At 41.8% G+C, this 18,913-nt stretch overlaps 2 protein-coding genes across 5 annotated transcripts in view; one reads left to right on the top strand and one right to left on the bottom strand.

Annotated features, from left to right (window-relative positions):
- The window catches only part of LOC146072158 (cellular tumor antigen p53-like), a 47,071-nt gene extending 40,470 nt beyond the window's left edge, over nucleotides 1-6,601 (top strand). The window contains 2 exon segments of the mRNA XM_083179492.1: nucleotides 5,983-6,404; nucleotides 6,406-6,601. Coding sequence (XP_083035618.1) covers nucleotides 5,983-6,404; nucleotides 6,406-6,601 — 618 coding nt within the window.
- EBF1 (EBF transcription factor 1) overlaps nucleotides 1-18,913 on the bottom strand; it is a 310,040-nt gene that overhangs the window by 151,060 nt on the left and 140,067 nt on the right. The gene's annotated exons all lie outside the window — the stretch shown is intronic.

Raw genomic sequence — 18,913 nt, 5'->3', positions numbered from 1 at the left:
GTTTCACAACAGCTGGAGGGCCATCGTTTGGACATGCCTGCCATAGTGTAAAGTACATTTTATTATTAAGTAATCCCATAATATATGTATACCAGTGGTTAGCAATGCTGCCGCAGAGTGTTGGCTTTATGGCTTATATTTATTTACAGATTCTTATATAGCGCAGCATATTCCATTAACAACAGTGATAAAACAAACTGGGTAGTAACAAACCGACATAGAGGTAGGAGGGCCCTGCTCGCAAGCTTACAATCTATATATATACAATCTATATTTGGGGCAGTTTTCTATCTGTGTGGAGTTTGTATATTCTCTCTGTGTTTGCATAGGTGTCCTCTGGGTGGGTTCTCTGGTTTCCAGCTACAATACAAAAGCTTCTAATATAATGGGCCCATGTGTGGTGGGGAATATATGTTGTAAAACACACTGGGGCAGGGATAAGTGTGAATGATGATATACAGTACCCTCTTTGTACAGCAGTGTGTAATATATATGCAGTACGTATGATAATAATGCAATTTCTCTAAAGTGTGACTGAAATCTCACAATGAATGACTTAAATATTAAACATACCAGGTTGCTTCCAGTTTAATACCCCTTTACACCATCCCCGTGCTCCTGTCCGCTGTCCAAGATTGCCCTTTTATATGACCCCTTTGTTTGTTTAAGTATCCAAATTTCAAATGACTGCAGGACAGGCGGGATGCTAGTAGGTATCGATATCCTGCTAATTTCCCTACCAGCCCCTTCTCCTCCTCTCACATCTCTTCACAAGCAAAAGAAGAATTAACAAAGCCCAGAGAAGAGATTTGTTTGTTTATGTCACACATCTGTGCCAACGATCAGACCTGTTAACCATCCTTTCAAGCAAGCCTGCAGCATGCCAGTTGTGACAGATTTGAAGTAATGTTGATGGTACCCTGGGACTTGGGAGAAGTAATTTGATAAAGTCAGTAGCAGCTTGCGGGGCGGGGACACTGAGCAGAGATAAACAACGCTGTCAGACGCCTGGCCCATCAATACTCCAAAAAAGCACAATAGGCATTCACACGAACCGATACAGGAACACAAGTGTGACAATGCAAGACGACACACCACAGTCACATTAATACAAATGGTTTACTATTAATGACAGTCGTCAAGATTGTGTCTGGCTGTGTGTTGACCTAAGGTCATAAGAGGGTACATACAAATATACTGACAGGAAAATCTATTTGTATTTTTTTTATTTGTTACAGAAATATTACAATGTGTGCACATAGTAACGAGTTCCTACAATATAAAAGTACATGTTGCAAAAGGCAGAAACTTCATTTTCATCTAGAGCAGGGCTGGGCAATTGCGGCCCTCCAGATGTTAATGAACTACACATCCCAGGATGCTATGCATTAGTTTTGCTATGTGGCCATGCTGAAACTGATGCAAGGCATGCTGGGATTTGTAGTTCATCAACATCTGGAGGGCCACAATTGCCCAGCCCTGATCTAGAGGGTAGTTTAATCTAAATCACTTTAGTATATATACTAAAGTGATTTATCCATGTGATATCCTTGTGTATCCTTCCTACTTCCCTATTATAGATTGTAAAATTGCGAACAGGGCCCTCCTACCCTCCTATCTCTATGTCAGGGTTGCATACCCTCTCAGAAGTTGTGTGTCCCCCCCCCCCCCCCCCAGAAAGGTAGGTAAGCCTCTGGTCTAACCAAGTGACACGATTCACATCTTTGTAGCCCCGCCCCCCCACAGTGCAATGCCTGAAATACTGGCAATGCACAGTGGGGGGGGGGGGGTGTGCCATGTGGACGCGATTACATTGGTCACACCCCCGCTCTCATCATCTGCCGGACGCCCCACCCCTACCCCGCCATGCCAGTGGCCCATGCCCCCATGCCTGCCTCAACTGGCAGCCAGGAAGTAGGCAACCCTGCTCTATGTTTGTCTGTAATCACCCAGTTTCTTATCACTGTTGATTCCAATTGTAAACGCAATGGAATATGCTGTGCTATATAAGAAACTATAAATAACAATAATAAATAATAAATATGCTAGCAATGCCATTTACCAAGTCTAAAACTGAAACTGGTCCAAGGTCAGAAGATGACAACAGTTTGATCCCTGTAGGATGAGCTTGTGCGACTTATGCTGTACATGTGATAGGCAGCACCTGAAGAACAATTGTAACCTGTGCTAGTATTATGATTTATTGTCAGTTATTTATAGAGCGCACATATATTCCGCAGCGCCCTGCAGAAAGTGGAGCTTACAAGCTATATTCCCTGCCACATGTACATGCACACATTCACACCAGTGTTACTACTGTATTTGTTGGGAGCCAATTAATCCACCAATATTTTTTTTTTTGGGGGGGGGGGGGGGGGAACCAGAGTATCCTTAGGAAACCTACGCAAGAGCGGGGAGAATATACAAACTCCACACAGTTAGGGCTATGGTGGATAATAATCGCCAGGCAATAGCGACGGCAAGCATCACCATAGCTATGGCCACTACACACGATGTGGGGGAACTGTCTAAGTGATCTAGGGGTAGATTTATTAAGCTCGGTAAAGTGATAAACTGTCTGGTTTTTACAACTGGCCAATCAGCTCCTACCTGTCATATTTCAAATCAAGCCTGTAACTTCACAGGTAGGAGCTGATTGGTCGGTGTTAAAAAACAGACAGTTTATCACTTCACCGAGCTTAATAAATCTACCCCCTAGTGAGATCGCTTAGAAATGCCCTGAAATCTCCCTGTGTGTTGGCTTCATTACTCTTGGTGTTTCTTATCTGCTGACGTCTGTTTCTAGCGGATTAGCAGATAGTACAATGCCGTCTTTAAGCTATGAAACATGCTTTATAAATAAGCAGCACTAACTGGCACTGAAAGGAATATGATTCAACCCATTATACACAATGTAACGAATAAGGACATCAATTTCCAGCCATAGTGAATCCGATGTCAGCTTGTTACGTTTTGGATAGAAACACATCTCTTTCACCCCATCTAATGATAAGACGCTAGTTTGTGCTATTATTCACAGGGATGTCAGATAGTTGGAATGGATTACAGCACATGTCAGGAGAGATCATTTATCAGATGCACGGGAGAGAGAGAGATGTTCTGTATTCAGACTTGTTAAACACGGATTTACCTGATTGGAGTATCAGTATATCCTTTCAGAATATCCTTTCTGCTCTGTGAAATTCACTTTGATTTTATTACAGTGCACTTTACAGAATCTCTCATCGCTTATTGCTGGAGCCTTCTTGTAATGTCTTCTGGACCTTTGGCCTCTTAATTTGTATTACTGTTACTTGCCATTGTTATCTCTATACAGAATGGGGTAAATTGCCTAAAGCTTGTAAAAATGAAAAGATTTTGTGTTGCCCATAGCAACCAAACAGATTCTACTCTTTGCAAAAGAGTAATGGCGGGCAAAATCTGATTGGTTGCTATGGGCAACCTCACCTCTTTCCATTTTTAGAAGCGTTAGTATATTTGCCCCAAGGTACGACCTTAACAATAGATAGCGTACGTGCAGTGTGAGGGGCTTCCTGTACAATGACAATCAACTTGACAATCAACTTCTTGCTGCATTTTATCTTATGAAAATGTATGTGTATTTTAATCCACTTGGCACTCCAGCTGTGGTTAAACTACACATCCCAGCATGCCTTGCAACAGGTTTAGCATAGCCAAATAGCTAAATTGTAGCTGGGATATGTGGTTCAACCACAACTGGAGGGATAAAGGTTCCCCCATGCCTGTTCTAATGAAAAGCTATACCTAACGTGGACTGGAGTGCACAGCACAGAATTATTAGCATTGCAACGATCCAGCATAAAAATAATGCCATCGGTTACTGCCACTTGCTGCTAGGGAGAGAGGTAGTGTTCATGTGTCTTTATAGAAGACTATTTTGTCTGAAGAAGATGATAACATTTGCCTGCAATATTATACAACAACAATGACTCCTTTAAAGTGAATTTAGAGGATTTGGGAGCCCAGCGAGCATGTAGCCACCGCAACGTCAAAGGCACGCCCCCTGAACGCACTTCCCCATCCGTGTGCACGGCAGTGAAAGCGTATGCAGCCGTGGACACTGGGGGAAAATCATTCCCCATCGAATTATCAGGCCGCCAGACCTCTTTTAATGTGTAACCTCTATTGCATGCTCCAGTCCGCTGACATCGGTTCATCCCACCTGATATTCATCATAACAGATGGGACAACCCGGAGGCTGACGGCATGCTGTGACCGTGGACGATATATCACTTATATCATTCAATGTGTACAGCTGACCAACATCTTGTGCCGTCGGTTGTGCTGTTGGCTGGCGTACCATGTCATTCTGATGTGTACCCGGCCTTACTGGCCTATCTGGGCCTATCTGGGATGTCCTCACTGGGGACCCTGCCCCACACCCTACATCACAACTTGTTATCCCCCCACTTGTGTTTGTGGCATAGCATACAGTATATATGTGTAATACAGGTGTAGCGAGTCAGTTAGGGAGTGGGATAGTGAAGCATTAGTCATGTCACTTGCATCCTGGTCACGTCTCCTCCTGTACTGGCCACACCCCATTATTATGACTTTATTTACAAGCACTGACATATTATGTAGATTCTGATTGGTTGTCCATAGCAACATCCCAAGTGAAATAAAACTCCCATCTTAGTAAATATCCCCCTTGATGATGTGTGAGTATACACACTTGCTGTGACATGCATTGTGCAGCATGTAATCGCTAGAGATATGTCAGGAGTGACATGCGGGGAGCACACATAAGCCATAAGGCTGCATAACATTATGAGCAGCCCAGGGCCAACCTAATTGTACATGAGGAGAACCACCATCGGTATAAAGGGCAGGGAACTATTTGGCTTTGCTGGAGTCCATACTACTGCAATATATTTGCTCCTTTTCGTAATAAAGCTGTTAAGCACTTGCACTTTGCCTATAACCTCGTGTTTCTGATCAGGCCCATATGTAAATCTCACAAGGTAGTATTTAGTAGCATAATTAATCCCTACTTTACGTTATGAGAAATTCTTCATATTCCCGACCCTGCAACGTCCTTTAGGAAGATCCATGTTCTAATTAGACTAGCCCATCGGCGTCTTTTAATGAGCATATTAATCACAGCGATGGGTACCATGGTGTCATCACAGGTTTTAAATATGATAATCTCCGTTGTAATGGCTCTGAAAAGTCAGGGCTTAGAGGCGAGGGGAAGGTCTGAAATGAGCCTGGTTACTCTCCTCTGCTTTCTCCTTTGGTGACAGAGAATTCACAGATTTGTGAGTGATAAGGCAGATGCTCCGAGGAGGCAGTTTGCAGACACCACGGCCTCTAACAGCATCATAACTCAACTCTGATCATTATAGAGCTGGGCAGACAAGTCCCATGATCCCCAAAGAGCTTTGAGCGGCTTCCGCACCCTTCTCTGTTGTTAAGAAAGGAGACTCTAAAAGTCTCTCTGTCCTTATCAGGACAGCGATAATAAAGACAAAGTTTTCCACTAACGTGAACGCCAAGATTTGTGAGCGTTGTGCATATCATTTGTATGTTGTCGCGTTTACATAGCAGCATCATTTGTACTTCTATATCACTGTTATGTTTTTTTTTATATCTGAAGCATTAATGTGATGTAGATTACCTGCTTCATGTCTCATCTACTGTTCATGGTAACAAGGATTTGGAGTGGTTCTGCTGTCAAGGGATGTAACTAACCTACCTCCCACTAGAGGGTCAAAAAAAGGGTATTTCAAGATAATAGCAATCCAGCTGCAAGGGGCATAGTCAAGGTCATTCTTCTCATGGGTCAAGGTGAGAACATCATCATAGGTGGCACAATCCTAGTGTCAACAAAGACAAGGTTCCCACCTTGCTCCCCAGCTTCCCGGATCCCTGGTCACTAGCCTTTTTTGGTAACACTTCATCTGTGCTATGGTATTACAGTTTTGTGCATGAGTCAAGGTGAGGCTCTCTGCTGCACGCCGTCACGTTTACAAGGAGTCCAAGCATGTGATGGAGGTGGTGAAACCGTGCCCTCATCACGAGATCTCAGTGGAGCTGGGAGATGATTCCGCCCCTTCAAGTCACCTGATTCGCATTGAGGGGAACCCCCAGAGTTGTTATACAGAAGATGGGAATGGACGTCACAGTGTTTGTGTACCATACGAGGAGCCCCAGGTGGGCTCCATATGTTCTACAGCCCTCCTCAATTATATGTGTAACAGCTCCTGCATTGGGGGAATGAATTGCTGACCCTTAATAACCATAATCTTTCTGGAGTCAAAGGATGGACGTCTTTGCTTTGAGGTCCGGATCTGCGCTTGTTCTGAGAGTGACCGGAGGACGGAGGAAGAAATCTTTGTGAAGAAAAAAGAAATGAAAAGCAGCAAAAAAGAGCTGCCGTGGGCGCTCCTCTGCTGGACTCGGCCTTGCCCAAGAATCGAAGTCTGGAAGAGGAGGAATATTTCCATTACAGGTCAGAGGCCATAAGCACTACGAGACACTGAAGAAGTTAAATGATGCTCTGGAGATAAAGGATTGGGTGGATCTGCAGAAACTGACTCAAGTTCCAGAAATGTGATGAGATTAAGCCCCAGAAGCTAAAGAAGCTGCTAGTGAAGAAAAAGCAGAACTCTGCCCTATGTGACCCACCGCTTCAGCCCCACCATGCCCGCCCTCCCTCCCACCTGCCCAGCATTTATTAATCTCTGATAGAACAATTGGGGAGTGCTACTCCACACAGGTATTTGAACAAATATGTATAACCAGAAGGACGAAGGACGGAGGAAGAAAACTTCCTGAAGAAAAAAGAATTGAAAAGCAGCAAAAAAAGAGCTGCCATGGATGCTCCTCTGCTGGACTAGGCCCTGCCCAAGAATCGAGGTCTGCAAGAGGAGGAAATATTCCCTTTACAGGTCAGAGGCCTTAAGCACTACGAGACACTGAAGAAGTTGAATGATGCTCTGGAGATAAAGGATTGGGTGGATCAGCAGAAACTGACTCAAGTTCCAGAAATGTTGTGATGAGATTAAGCCCAAGAAGGGAAAGAAGCTGCTAGTGAAGAAAAAGTAGGACTCTGCCCTATGTGACCCACCGCTTCAGCCCCACCATGCCCGCCCTCCCTCCCACCTGGCCAGCATTTGTTAATCTCTGATAGAACAATTGGAGAGTGTAACTCCGCACAGGTATTGGGGAGTGTTACTCCACACAAAATTTTAGGATCAGAGGCTGTTACAGCGCTATGGTAACCTCATCCATGCTTAATATATATAGGATTGTTAAATGTATTCATCTGGTGGTGTTCTCTTAGAGTTTTAAACTATACTTACAGTCAGTTTATATGTTATGTATGTCTATTTTAAGTTATAATAAAAGTTTTTAATATTTTATTCAATTAATTAATTAGTGCCCCAACAAAAAGTTTATTTTCTTTCCTTTGTTCAATTTAACCATCTCTGACTGTAATCTGATAAAAAATAAATATTAATAATAATAAGAATGTTTTCTTTAAAAAAGAAAAAAAAACATTTGAGTCCGGCCCATTGTCCGCTACAGATGCACCAAGCCTGCAATAAGGTGCTATCAAAGCAATGCATACGATATTTCAAATTACACAAATAACACTTGAAATCCAACCTTATACTCCATGGTTATTACCAGACGCTTATTTCTTTAGGGCTCCACTGGTTCAGATAAGTAGTGTGTAACTAAATAAGAATTACAAATATTTATTTCAATGTCGTGATCTCATTGATTTTGCATCTGTAAGATGATATAACGTTTCTCTGAGCCGGATAAGGCACTAAAGATGTTAAAGTCGTTCTGCATTGTTTACATCCTCTCTTTGTCACTCTGCTTTCACGAGGCAGGCCAGTGACTAGATCTGCGCACACTGAACTACCATCATCTGTATTTATTGCTGCCCACTTTGTGAGTTCACAGTTTAATTTGCCAGCAGCGGCAGCACTCAGCTGATGCGGTAAAACAAGATAACGTTAAAGTGTCACAGAGAGAAGGGAGCAGCGGTGATGCATTGCTGTGTCTGTCACGCCTATCCTGCACATTGACAATAGCTCTCCGATTACTCTCAATACATTGAGGTACGGTGGTTATGCAAACCCATCAGGAGGACACTTTTAGAGGGGATAGAGGGCAGTAGCTAGGCCTAGATTCGCCAATGACATGCTTGTTTAGTAGACGATTTTTAACAATTTATTTATTTTCCTTAGATTGCTCTATTGGACTAATTTATATTTGTATGCAATACCTATGGTTTGCATAGAAATAGAATTTTGGGGTGTCTGTGGTGGTGAATTTGTATGAAGGCCTGACGGGTCCAGGGTGTCCAGATCCGGCAGCCAGCCTGAGTAAGCTTCAGCTTCTGCAATCCCCCATTAAAGATGAATGCTTCTATTTTTATAGGGTGCCCCACTGACTGGGACTGCCACCTCCAACAGGATTCAGCATAGCCACTGGGCCGGCACTGGCAGCATTTAAATTGGGGCACTGGTGGCCCAATGTGACCTCAATACATAATGTAGATTAAAGGCTACTTGATTCACTCTCCTTTAGAACCGACAACAAGGCAGGTTTAGCAGTGATTTATAGAGTGGGGAATCTGAGTGTTTACTGTAAATCTCTCTTCCAAAAAATCAAAACTAAAAATATTCCATTGTCAAGTAAACTGGTAGTGCCTGCGCTTCTACATATTCATCAAGCCCTGTTTTGCACTTAAGACCAAGAGCCTTTGGGGAGGTTGAGTTACTGGAGGTATTTATCCTTTCTATCACTATTCCACCACTAATCCCTACTGAGTAGCGTATTAGCGACTCAAAAACGAGCTATGAGTCTGTATATGACTAAGAACGAAAGATTGGCAAATTTCCACTTTTTCCTCCATTTCTGCCTCCAGACAACCCCATTGTGCAGCTTCTACCAGTGGTGTGACCGGAGGAGTTATGGTAGGGCATAGACCTTAGCAGGGATTCATATAAACTGAGAAAACTGTAAATGACTGAGGACCCTAAGGGGGGTATGCAATCCCGGATCACGACTGTCGGTCCGTCCCGACAACCGTGATCCTGGCCCATTTGCAGTTTGCCCGAAAGCAAATCGGCTGGCGGAATTCAATGTCCCACCTGCCGATTCCCAAAAAGGGGGGCATGTCCACATAAATGGCCATGGATTGTAGAGATGCGGCCAGAACGAGCCTGACAGATTTTAAAGTCAGGCTCGTTCTGCCGTGATGCCTCTTCAATGCTGTCAGTAATGACAACATTGAATAGGCATCCGCCGCAATTTTACCCGTCAGAAATAGCGGCGGAGGATTGCATACCCCTCTAAATCTGCTGATTTGTTTCCAACTCAAGATCTCTTAAGATATTAATAACCTGTGCCACACAGCCAGGAAACACAGAGCTACACATTAATCGCCAACAGCCCAATGGTCTACAGTACGAGTCCACCAATGCACTGTATTCTGTTGCTACTTTAAAGCTTGGTATGGCGTAAAAAATGCACTGCGATAGCCAACTACTCTGACTTGAGGGTGTGCCTTCATTTTTTATTTCTTTCAGATTTCATTTCCGTTTTCAAAACAACTCACATAGCCAAACATAGTTACTCTAACCCTATGAAAGTAGAAACATTGTACACACAGCCCTTGGCTTGCAGAAATCAGGCCAGGAGATTTTCTTGCAGACATTAATGTTGACTTTGGTCAGCAACCAACAGAAGCGTTTATGACTTTATATATCACCCGATGGGAACCGTCTCAAAAACGACCAAACACCAACACAACCAGGAAAAGTCTCCCATTATTTCTCCAGGGCAGGCATAAACATTTGTAAGGCTATTACTCCCAAGGATGGTGATAGCAGATATGGAAGGAGACCAAAATAATACCCCATTATAGAAATATGTATTTTGTAAGTAATACATGCCCTTTAAATACACCAATTTACACTCATCCTCTAAAATATAAACACTGTCATTCAGTTCTGCAGTGCTCTGAAATGTTCCAAGTCATAATTAACCCACTAATGAACCTTTCCTTCTCCTCCAGGGATTGGATCTGTCATCCTCCACGGGATCAAGCTATGAAGTGTGCAGTGTCTCCCAGACGTGCAAAAACTCTGCCGTTTTCCACTGTTTATTTCTCCCATAAACCACTGGGTTTCGTTGCAAGTCATTAGCATCACCTGTGTTAATTACACCAGCAAACCAATCAACAGTTCTGCACTAATTAGGTTTTCTTTATTAAAGTCGGAAATTGGCAAGAAGACTATAGTCACCTAGGGAAATTATGTGAAATGAGTGTTTATGCTAAAAAGCTGCTTTATTTCACAATATATGTAATGTATAACTACGCGATGGAACATTGCTGACTTGGTGACATATAAAAGTACATAACCTAACATGAAAGCAAGTGTGCATCTGCTCCGATGCTATAAAAGCCAGATTATTGCACACAGGGATATGTTAGAAGTGTGTGTGGGAGAACCTCTCAAATATGGGTCATTATATATGGTATAGAATTTGTATTTTATTACATTTTATAAACTCTATTCCCTACATTAGTGTTGAAATATACAGGGTTTTTATAAAAAGTAATGAGACCTATTTTTCTGATGCTCCAGGCGGGTTCGATGGTGGGGGGAAGTCAGCTTCAGTTCGCAGTGAGCGTCAGTCACCTACGAGCTTCCGTGTGGTTCATATCGTGGTTTTAGTGGACCCTTGTCTCTAGGCTCGGTTGAAGCTTAAAATGTAACGTTCTATCGAACAGCCCTATCGAACAAAGGACACCACCATAGGTAGAGGTCAAAGCGGCTTTGACGCGCTGCTTGAAGGACGTTCTGTAAAAGGACTTCCAGGGCACCATCCAAGCGTGGACAACTCGTTGGCAGATGTGCGTCAATGCACAGGGGTCTTATTTTGAAGAATTTTAAATGTTTGTAGAGATATCTTCGATAAATATTTTTTCCCGAATTTGGTCTCATTACTTTTTTATACAAACCCTGTAGATGCCCAGCACAAATATGTTTACAATGAATATAGAGTAACATAGAGGATGACAGAGGGCCTGATTTAGAGCTTGCATGCGGCCACATGGCCAGAAACTCATGTGATGTCGGCCGCCTGTCCTAAGCAGGCATCACCACACCTGCATGTGCAGGGGAACGCCCATCGTTTTTATGGGGTTGGCCATAAAACACTGGACGTTACCCTGTTTCCGCCCCCTGGCCCCCCCTTCACCCCCATCCTGGAGCGCACATCTAGGTGAGCCTAAAACTTGCCGAAGCCTTATGCTCTCGGGGTTTGCACATGTGCAAACCCGAGCATGAGGGACAGGGCCAAATTCGGCCTAAAACGTACGGGTCTGAAACTGCCTTTTATTGGGGGGATATTTTTTTTTATAACTAATTTCGAATACAGAAAAAAATTGCTTAAAGAATAGTTTTAGAAAGGAATACAATAAGCAACTGAGCATTTATTGGAAGCTATTTTACTTCTTTACAACAAACGATGTGACTTTAAGTGAGTACGTTTAGTGGTATCTTGTACCATAGGAAGAAAGCTGGATATTATTATAGATAGATTCAGTGATACAGAGATATATATGAGACAGACATCACTTAGATAGATTACCAATCGATAATCAATATGAAAAATGGCAAAACATAGAAAGAAAATGAGAGAAGAAGAGAAAATATGCCATTCAGGTAGGTCACGCACGATGGGCTGTAGCTGAATGATAGATAGATAGATAGATAGATAGATAGATAGATAATTTTTGTCACCTATATTACATACAATGGAGGCAGACAACTTATGACTAATAATCGGAAGCAATACAATTAAAAGCATAGATTGAGTCAGGAAAAGATTGCAAGTTCTCTGGCCCAGAATATCTCTCTTCCTGTCAGCACTGTGTAGTGTAAATCATTTTTCTCTGATCCCCCTGGGACTCCCTGGCTCCTGTCCCATTGGCCACTACATCTCTTTACTTTGTAACAGGAGCTTCAGAAAGTCACAGACTGACTGGAGCTAATGACTGAGTTCCTGTGTCAGAAGGGACAGTTCCTGGCTCCTAATGGCCATTTGTACAAGTCAAAGGTCCTTTCAATCCCTGGAGCTGATCACTAATAGACACCAAATGCTGGGTGCAGACAGGAGAATAGGTGAGAGTTTTAGTACTACAAGGCATTAGCCTAGAAAGTACAGGGGTAATGCAATTTATTGTCCCATGTAATACTATGCTTAAACTGCTAATTGTCACTAAAGTTTCTTCTCAATAAAGTTTATATGGCAGCCTGCATAAAAAAATATTTTGGCCTACTAGACCAGATGAGAATATAATAACACACTCATTTATCAAGGGATATTAAAAACATGTACAAACTGGACATAACATAATAATCATAAGAATAATAATTCACATTGGGCATCATTTTCTTTTCCCCCTATTTAAGGGAAGCTAATATGCAAATTAACAATTCACTAAGTATTTATAATGAAAAAACTTAGTACGTTGGCAACATATTTTCATTTTTTGATACAGTCTCAGTACAATTGTTGATATACAATTGTAAATAAAAATGTAAGTTTGTTCTGGGCCAATAAAAGATTGCAAATGGCTTCTGTAAAATGGCTACCAAGTACATATAGAGAAGAACAGACGCCATTTTGTGAATCCTCTCATATTCACCAATATGCTCCAGAGACAGGATATCGAAGATTCTTTGGCTGTGGAAAAGTTTCCTCACCTGGTGACAAATCTAGGTCAACATGCTTCATACATTTTCATACAAGATCTATTTTAAAATAAGCGGCTGATTTTCACAAAAGTTCCCTGTAGTTCTGAGAAGATTTTTTCAAGATTGGACTGCACCTGCTGATCGAACACTTATGCCAAGCGTCCTTTGTTGTGTTTTGACAAATGGAAGTCTCCGGGATGCAGTTTAGCCTATTAATGACTAAAGAAATAGGTATACACCATTCTTTCACCGTTCCCATATGCAACCTAAATGATATATTTTCATTTTACAAATCCTTGTTCCTTGTAAAGTAGATTGTGATGCCAAGACTGAACTGTGATAGTGGCCAAGCACCTTTTCGTTTTAATTTGTGCAAGTCAAATGGCCTTGCCAATGGAACATACATTTAAATATTGTAGCATCAGGAATTACGCTGGTTTGAAGACCACAATTTATTAAGACCTATGAAAATAAAAACCCTATACAGGTATTCCTTATCCGCGAATATTCCAAAAACTGTAGGTTTTCAGAATATTTTTTTTTTTATTTTTTTTTTTTGTGGCGCACCCACACAATGCATCCTTGGGACCGGGGATGCCGCTGCAGAGAAGTCCGATGTACGCCCTGAAAGCCAGGGGACACCATGGGGGGATCGTCGGGGCACCTTCAGGGGACCAGGTGAGTATGCAAAAAAAAAAAATCCAAAACCCACAATAATACCTTATCTAAAATGCTCGTGGTCCCAAGCATTTACATAAGGGATACTCAACCGGTATAATTATTCTCCTATCTGCCTCATTAATTTTTCATGCACTGCATATTATTTGATCAATTTTGCATATTCGATAAGCTTCTTTCTATAAAAAAAACCACTATATATTCTATTAATCATACATACAAACAATATCTATAGACAGAGGGCATTTTATTTAGCAACCAATCAGAAACTTGCTTGAATTGACTACATGTAAAAGCAATTTGTTGGTTGGTTGGTAATATTTAAAGCAAATTTTGCATTTGAAACATGTACATTTATTTTATATTTCACCTATGTTGCCGCAACATGCGTTTAATCCCTATGGCTCCTCTCCGCTTCCAATGATATAATGAAGCAATTAGAACCGGGAAGGAGGTCAAAAGTCAAGTTCTGTGATGATCTACAGGTCTCTCTAACTGGAGAGGGGTCATCTGACTCAGTGAAACCCCTGCATATACCACACACCCTGAGATTATTTTATTTATTTACTTTAAGTATTGTGTACTGCCTCTTAGTAAATTAAGAACTTCAGTATCTGCAGGTAATATAAGGATAATAACTAGGTGATATAAGGAAGGGAGGAAATTAGACAAATGGAAGATAAATAAAATAATTGAAGTTATTTACAAAGCTTTAGACAGCACTGAAACAATGCTAAATCCTATTGGTGACTCTGAACATATTGATTCTAAAGAGGTATCTAGAGATTTCCACCAAATCGCATTGTTTTGCATGGTAGCTGAGCAATACCGGTGATGTGTACCGTAAGTGCACTTTGTAGACATCTATGATACAGTCAAGGCTTCTCTACCATTCGAAAGTTTTAGGGGAGTATTCAATGTTGGGTCACGGCTGTTGGGCTGGACCGACAGCCGTGGCCCTGTCCCATTCTCCGTCTGCTCGCCCGAGAATTTGCAGGCGGGATTCAATGAGAAGGGGGACATGGCTGGGAGCTCGTCAATTCCTGGCCGTTTCTGTGAGAACGAGCCCGACTGCTTGTGAAGTCGGGATCGCTTTGCCGAGATCCCTTGTTCAATGCTGTTGGGGTAGACAGCATTGAATAGGGCGCTGCAGCATCTCCCCCTGTCGGGAGATGGCTGCGGGAGATTGAATATCCCCCTTAGGCAGCTGTCTAGGGGCTCCAGGACCTGCTAATAGTATATGGTGTATACGGCCGATCTCGCATGGTCCGGGCTAAGGAGAAATCAGCCCTATTGTTGGAATGTTAATATTAAGCATTTAAGAATATTCACTAAGATGGACATCACCTTTATTTAAATCTTTAAAATTTTGAAATGGGAATAAAGTCTCTTTTTGTAACAATTAGGGAGATTTACAGTGAAGCAATACAACAGCCTGTAGTCACAGATTGTATAGGCCTAAAGCAACTGCAATCCCCGATAATGATCCTCTCAAAGTCAAGAGGTCTATTAGCAGGTACAGTATGGTGTAAAATGAAGTTGGGAAGATGACTGTTGATAGTCCTTATCTGGTCATCTTCTGCCACAGGTGTCCAATTTTCCGTGACTTTTGAAATCTGTTGCCCCTAGAGACGGCAGTATACTGTCTGACAATAATCTCTACATGAATATATACAGTTTTGTAGATGCTAAGTAAGAGGGCAGCGATTTAATATAAACTACAAGTTCTGCCCACAGATTGCAGCTTATCCGTGAGGTGATGAAAGACTGACAGTGTTTTGGGCACAGACATGAAGGCAAACATAAGTAAGCAATCCCAGCACTTGTAGCTGCTGTGGTCTGCTCCATAATGAGTTGCCAGCCAGAGTACAGAGTATTCTCCAGACTGGCTAAAGGAAGCACAGAAGCGAGGAGATAACTTGTCTCAGAAATGAAGTGCGGATGCATGGCTTGTCATACCCAGTGCAAAAACACAGTCCTGTGCTCTCCCAGGGGTTAAATGGCATATCTAATACTTTTCACCTAGCTTGATTTGACAGGTGCCTAACCTCAGCTCCCGAGTGGAGACAGCCTGATGGGCCTACTCCATACAGGGGGAACATTTTTGATGCTTCCCACTTATGACATGATTGATTTTCTTTCAACGGCCCTTCACTTTTGGATGTGTGGAGGGAGCGAAGGAGGGGGGGCTGCCTCCCACACTCCCCCTCCCCTTCCAGCTCGCCCTGACCTCAGCATATGGGCACTGCAAGGCTGAAGACTGATGACGGCAGGAGCCTAAAAAATCAATAGGCCCTGTCACTCAGGCAGAGAACTGGAGCATCTTTTAAAACCCCAATCACGGATGATGCTGAATGCACACAGAACATCCTCACTACATAACACACGGCTTCTTCCTGGTGCCTTCCTAGTCCTACGCTTAATATTGCTGTTTTTATTTCCTTAACGTGCTGCCTCTGCAGACATGAGCGATGCCAATGTTTTATCTGAGACAGAAGAAAACACAAAGCCATTAGTGATGCAATTCTTGTTCCTGGAAAATTTAAATTGCACCAATGTTCCAGTGACCTGAATACTGTTATGATGTTGCTTTTTTTTGTTTCCTTTTATTCCATTGTCCTGTAGTTTTTTATTTTATGTGTTCCTTTTTCATCCTGTTATTTATCTGTTTATTTCATTTGATGTGTTGTATTTTGTAATAATTCAAATGCACTCTTATAGTGCTTGACTGGTTCTTGGGTGTTCATTGAATCTGTCTGGGAATCACATCACCTGATTTTGCCAATATAGTAGTGGGGGTGAGCACACCTACTGTAGGTCACCAAACTAATGCAGTGGTGGGTGGAATGTTGTGTACAGATCTTAAAGCAAAACGTATATGGCTGTTCTGGGTAATAATTCAATATTATATATATAATAATATAATTCAAATCTGTCCTCTTGCAGGTGACATTGATGTCACGGAGAGAGCGAATGCCGGTTGGCCAGTGATACCAATCTAAGTAAGCAGCCTTAGGTCACCAACTGTATGGGTGACATGAGTTCTCGATGATGCTATTTTCTCATACTGTGATCTGATGAAATGAATGGGGCAGATTTAATTACACGAGGTTGCGTCAGAATGGAAGAGCAAGCAAAAGACAAGCCCGATATTCCTACTGTACCCATCTGGTCTGTGTGAGGGATTCAATGGGACCTCATGCTTACTTAAATCGTACCCATTGGTTACAATATATTGTTTAACATCTAATTAACCAAACCCATATGTCACAATAGTACCCGCTTTGGTACAATAGCCCTGACGTACAAATCGTAAATGGGCATGGCCTTTTGGGATGAGGCTGTAAGTTTTACTATGGTGTGAATATTGGAGGCAGGGGATATTGTGCCGACTTTGTTCCTGCATAACAATATGTTGCACACAGTGTTTCCTTAATGTGTAAAAAAAAAAAGTCTGTTGAAACTTGCCCTTATCATCTCGCTATCCCATTCCCCTATAAATGCCTGTAAAATACTCTGTCACTGTGATTCTCTCTCTCTCTCTCTCTCTCTCTCTTTTTCTCTACCTCCCTCTCTTCTATTCTTTCATTGTAGGGAAACGTTTCCTGGAAAATATTACGAGAACGTAGAGAGTGAAAATATAATAATACACATAAAAAGTCTTGTCGCTATGCCAGGATAAATATTGCCGCTCTTTTCTTCCTACAATTTCTGTAAAGAGCTTAAAACCAGTAGAATAAAGTATATGTGTGTGTGTGTGTGTGTGTGTGTGTGTGTTATACGTGTGTTCCTGTGGACTAGTAAAGAATTATAAGACGTTCATTTATTTGCAGCAGAGATGAGTACAAGATGTTTTCTCAATCAACCATTTCTTACCTATCAAAGTACGTAGCAGAAGTTTAAAGAATCATCCATGAAAGTAGTTTTGATTCTTGTTCATCTAAATGTATATACATGGCCTAGACTGAATGTTCCATTTCCTAAGGTTCTCTGGGATCTCCTAGCCCTCTCCTTCCTAGGTGCTGGTCCTTCAAATATTCTCATTTGAGCGTTTGCTGATGGCCGAAGCTCCGATGAAACAGGCCGAATAGTAAGAGAGCCCTTATGACCAGTTGGTGTCTCGCAAACCACATTTTAGTTGAACAAAGCTTTTTTGAATTTTTTTTTATTGTACCTCCTTGAATTGCACTCAAAATTAATTATTTTCGGTGAAACAGTCCTTTCAAATTTCCATTGGAAAAAAAATAAACGAATTATGTTGGAAAATTGATAATTATGGTATATGAAGTTTTATTAATTATAGGATTAGGTAAGATTAAAAATTCTTGTCCCTAATCTTTAGCTGTGCATTATATTACATACACTTAGCATTGTCAGCTACAGAAAATACAGTAACCGTAGTGTTCAGGTCACGTATTAGCAACATCACAAATACCAGTCACCAGTCAAATGTGTTTACACAGGGGAGCTGCCGTATTATGTGACAGCAACGGAACGCCGCAACTTACAGGATACATTACACCGCAACTTACAGGATACATAGCTTACAATGCAGCTTTGCTGAAGAAAAAAATGGAGCAGAGGCGGGGAAGGATTTTGGTGCAGTGAGAGGGGGAAAGCAGTGCTCACACTAATGCTGAAGATCATTAATATCTATATGCGTGGAATATGTCTACCACAAAAAAATCCCCTGGTTGCACCCACTGGTGAATGACTGCAAAGACAACAAAAAGGTGAAATGTAAAGGTGCATACACACGGATAGAATTGGCAAAAGATCTGGGCATTCCCAACCAACTGAAATGACCAATCGCTCAAAACGTTCCGTGTGTATGAACGATATCGATGCCGGTCGTTGGTAGAGGTCTATGGTTTTCCTGCATGCAGAAAGATCATAGACCAATCGTTAGCGATGTGTACCAATCGTTTCATGTGTATACACGATGAACAATTTGGTAAAGCTGATTGACCGGCTCCCACTCCCCTCCATATCGTTAAAGAATGATTGTTTATGTGTAATCGTTTGTACAATTGTTCACTATTTGACCCCAAATCGTTTGTCCAGGAGTTATGAGGAAATCGTTAATGAGATTGGATCATTTGCTAAATCTTTCCGTCTGTACGCAGCTTAAGAGTGGAAACAAGACAATACTTTCTCCATATTTCCCTTAGGACAAATACTTTGTTTACATACTAAAAAATAAGTTATATATTTTATGGAATAATGCCCTATTTCAAATATGATAGGGGATGAAGTCCCCTCTACATGGTGCAAGATGCTATCAAAAGTGGAAAAGATGCCCATAACCAATCAGATACCTGAGGAGGGGGGGGGGATAATTCAATTGCTAGTGATTATGGGGCAGATGTATTAAGCCTGGCGAAGAGATAAACTGGAGATAAAGTGGAGAAAAAGTGGAAGGAGATAAAGCACCAGCCAATCAACTTCCAACTGTCATA

The sequence above is a fragment of the Crinia signifera genome, chromosome 4, assembly GCF_055691185.1.
Source record: "Crinia signifera chromosome 4, ASM5569118v1, whole genome shotgun sequence".
In the NCBI taxonomy this organism is placed as follows: domain Eukaryota; kingdom Metazoa; phylum Chordata; class Amphibia; order Anura; family Myobatrachidae; genus Crinia; species Crinia signifera.
Note: the sequence above shows the minus strand (reverse complement) of the source record. Positions and strands in the feature narration are given on the sequence as shown.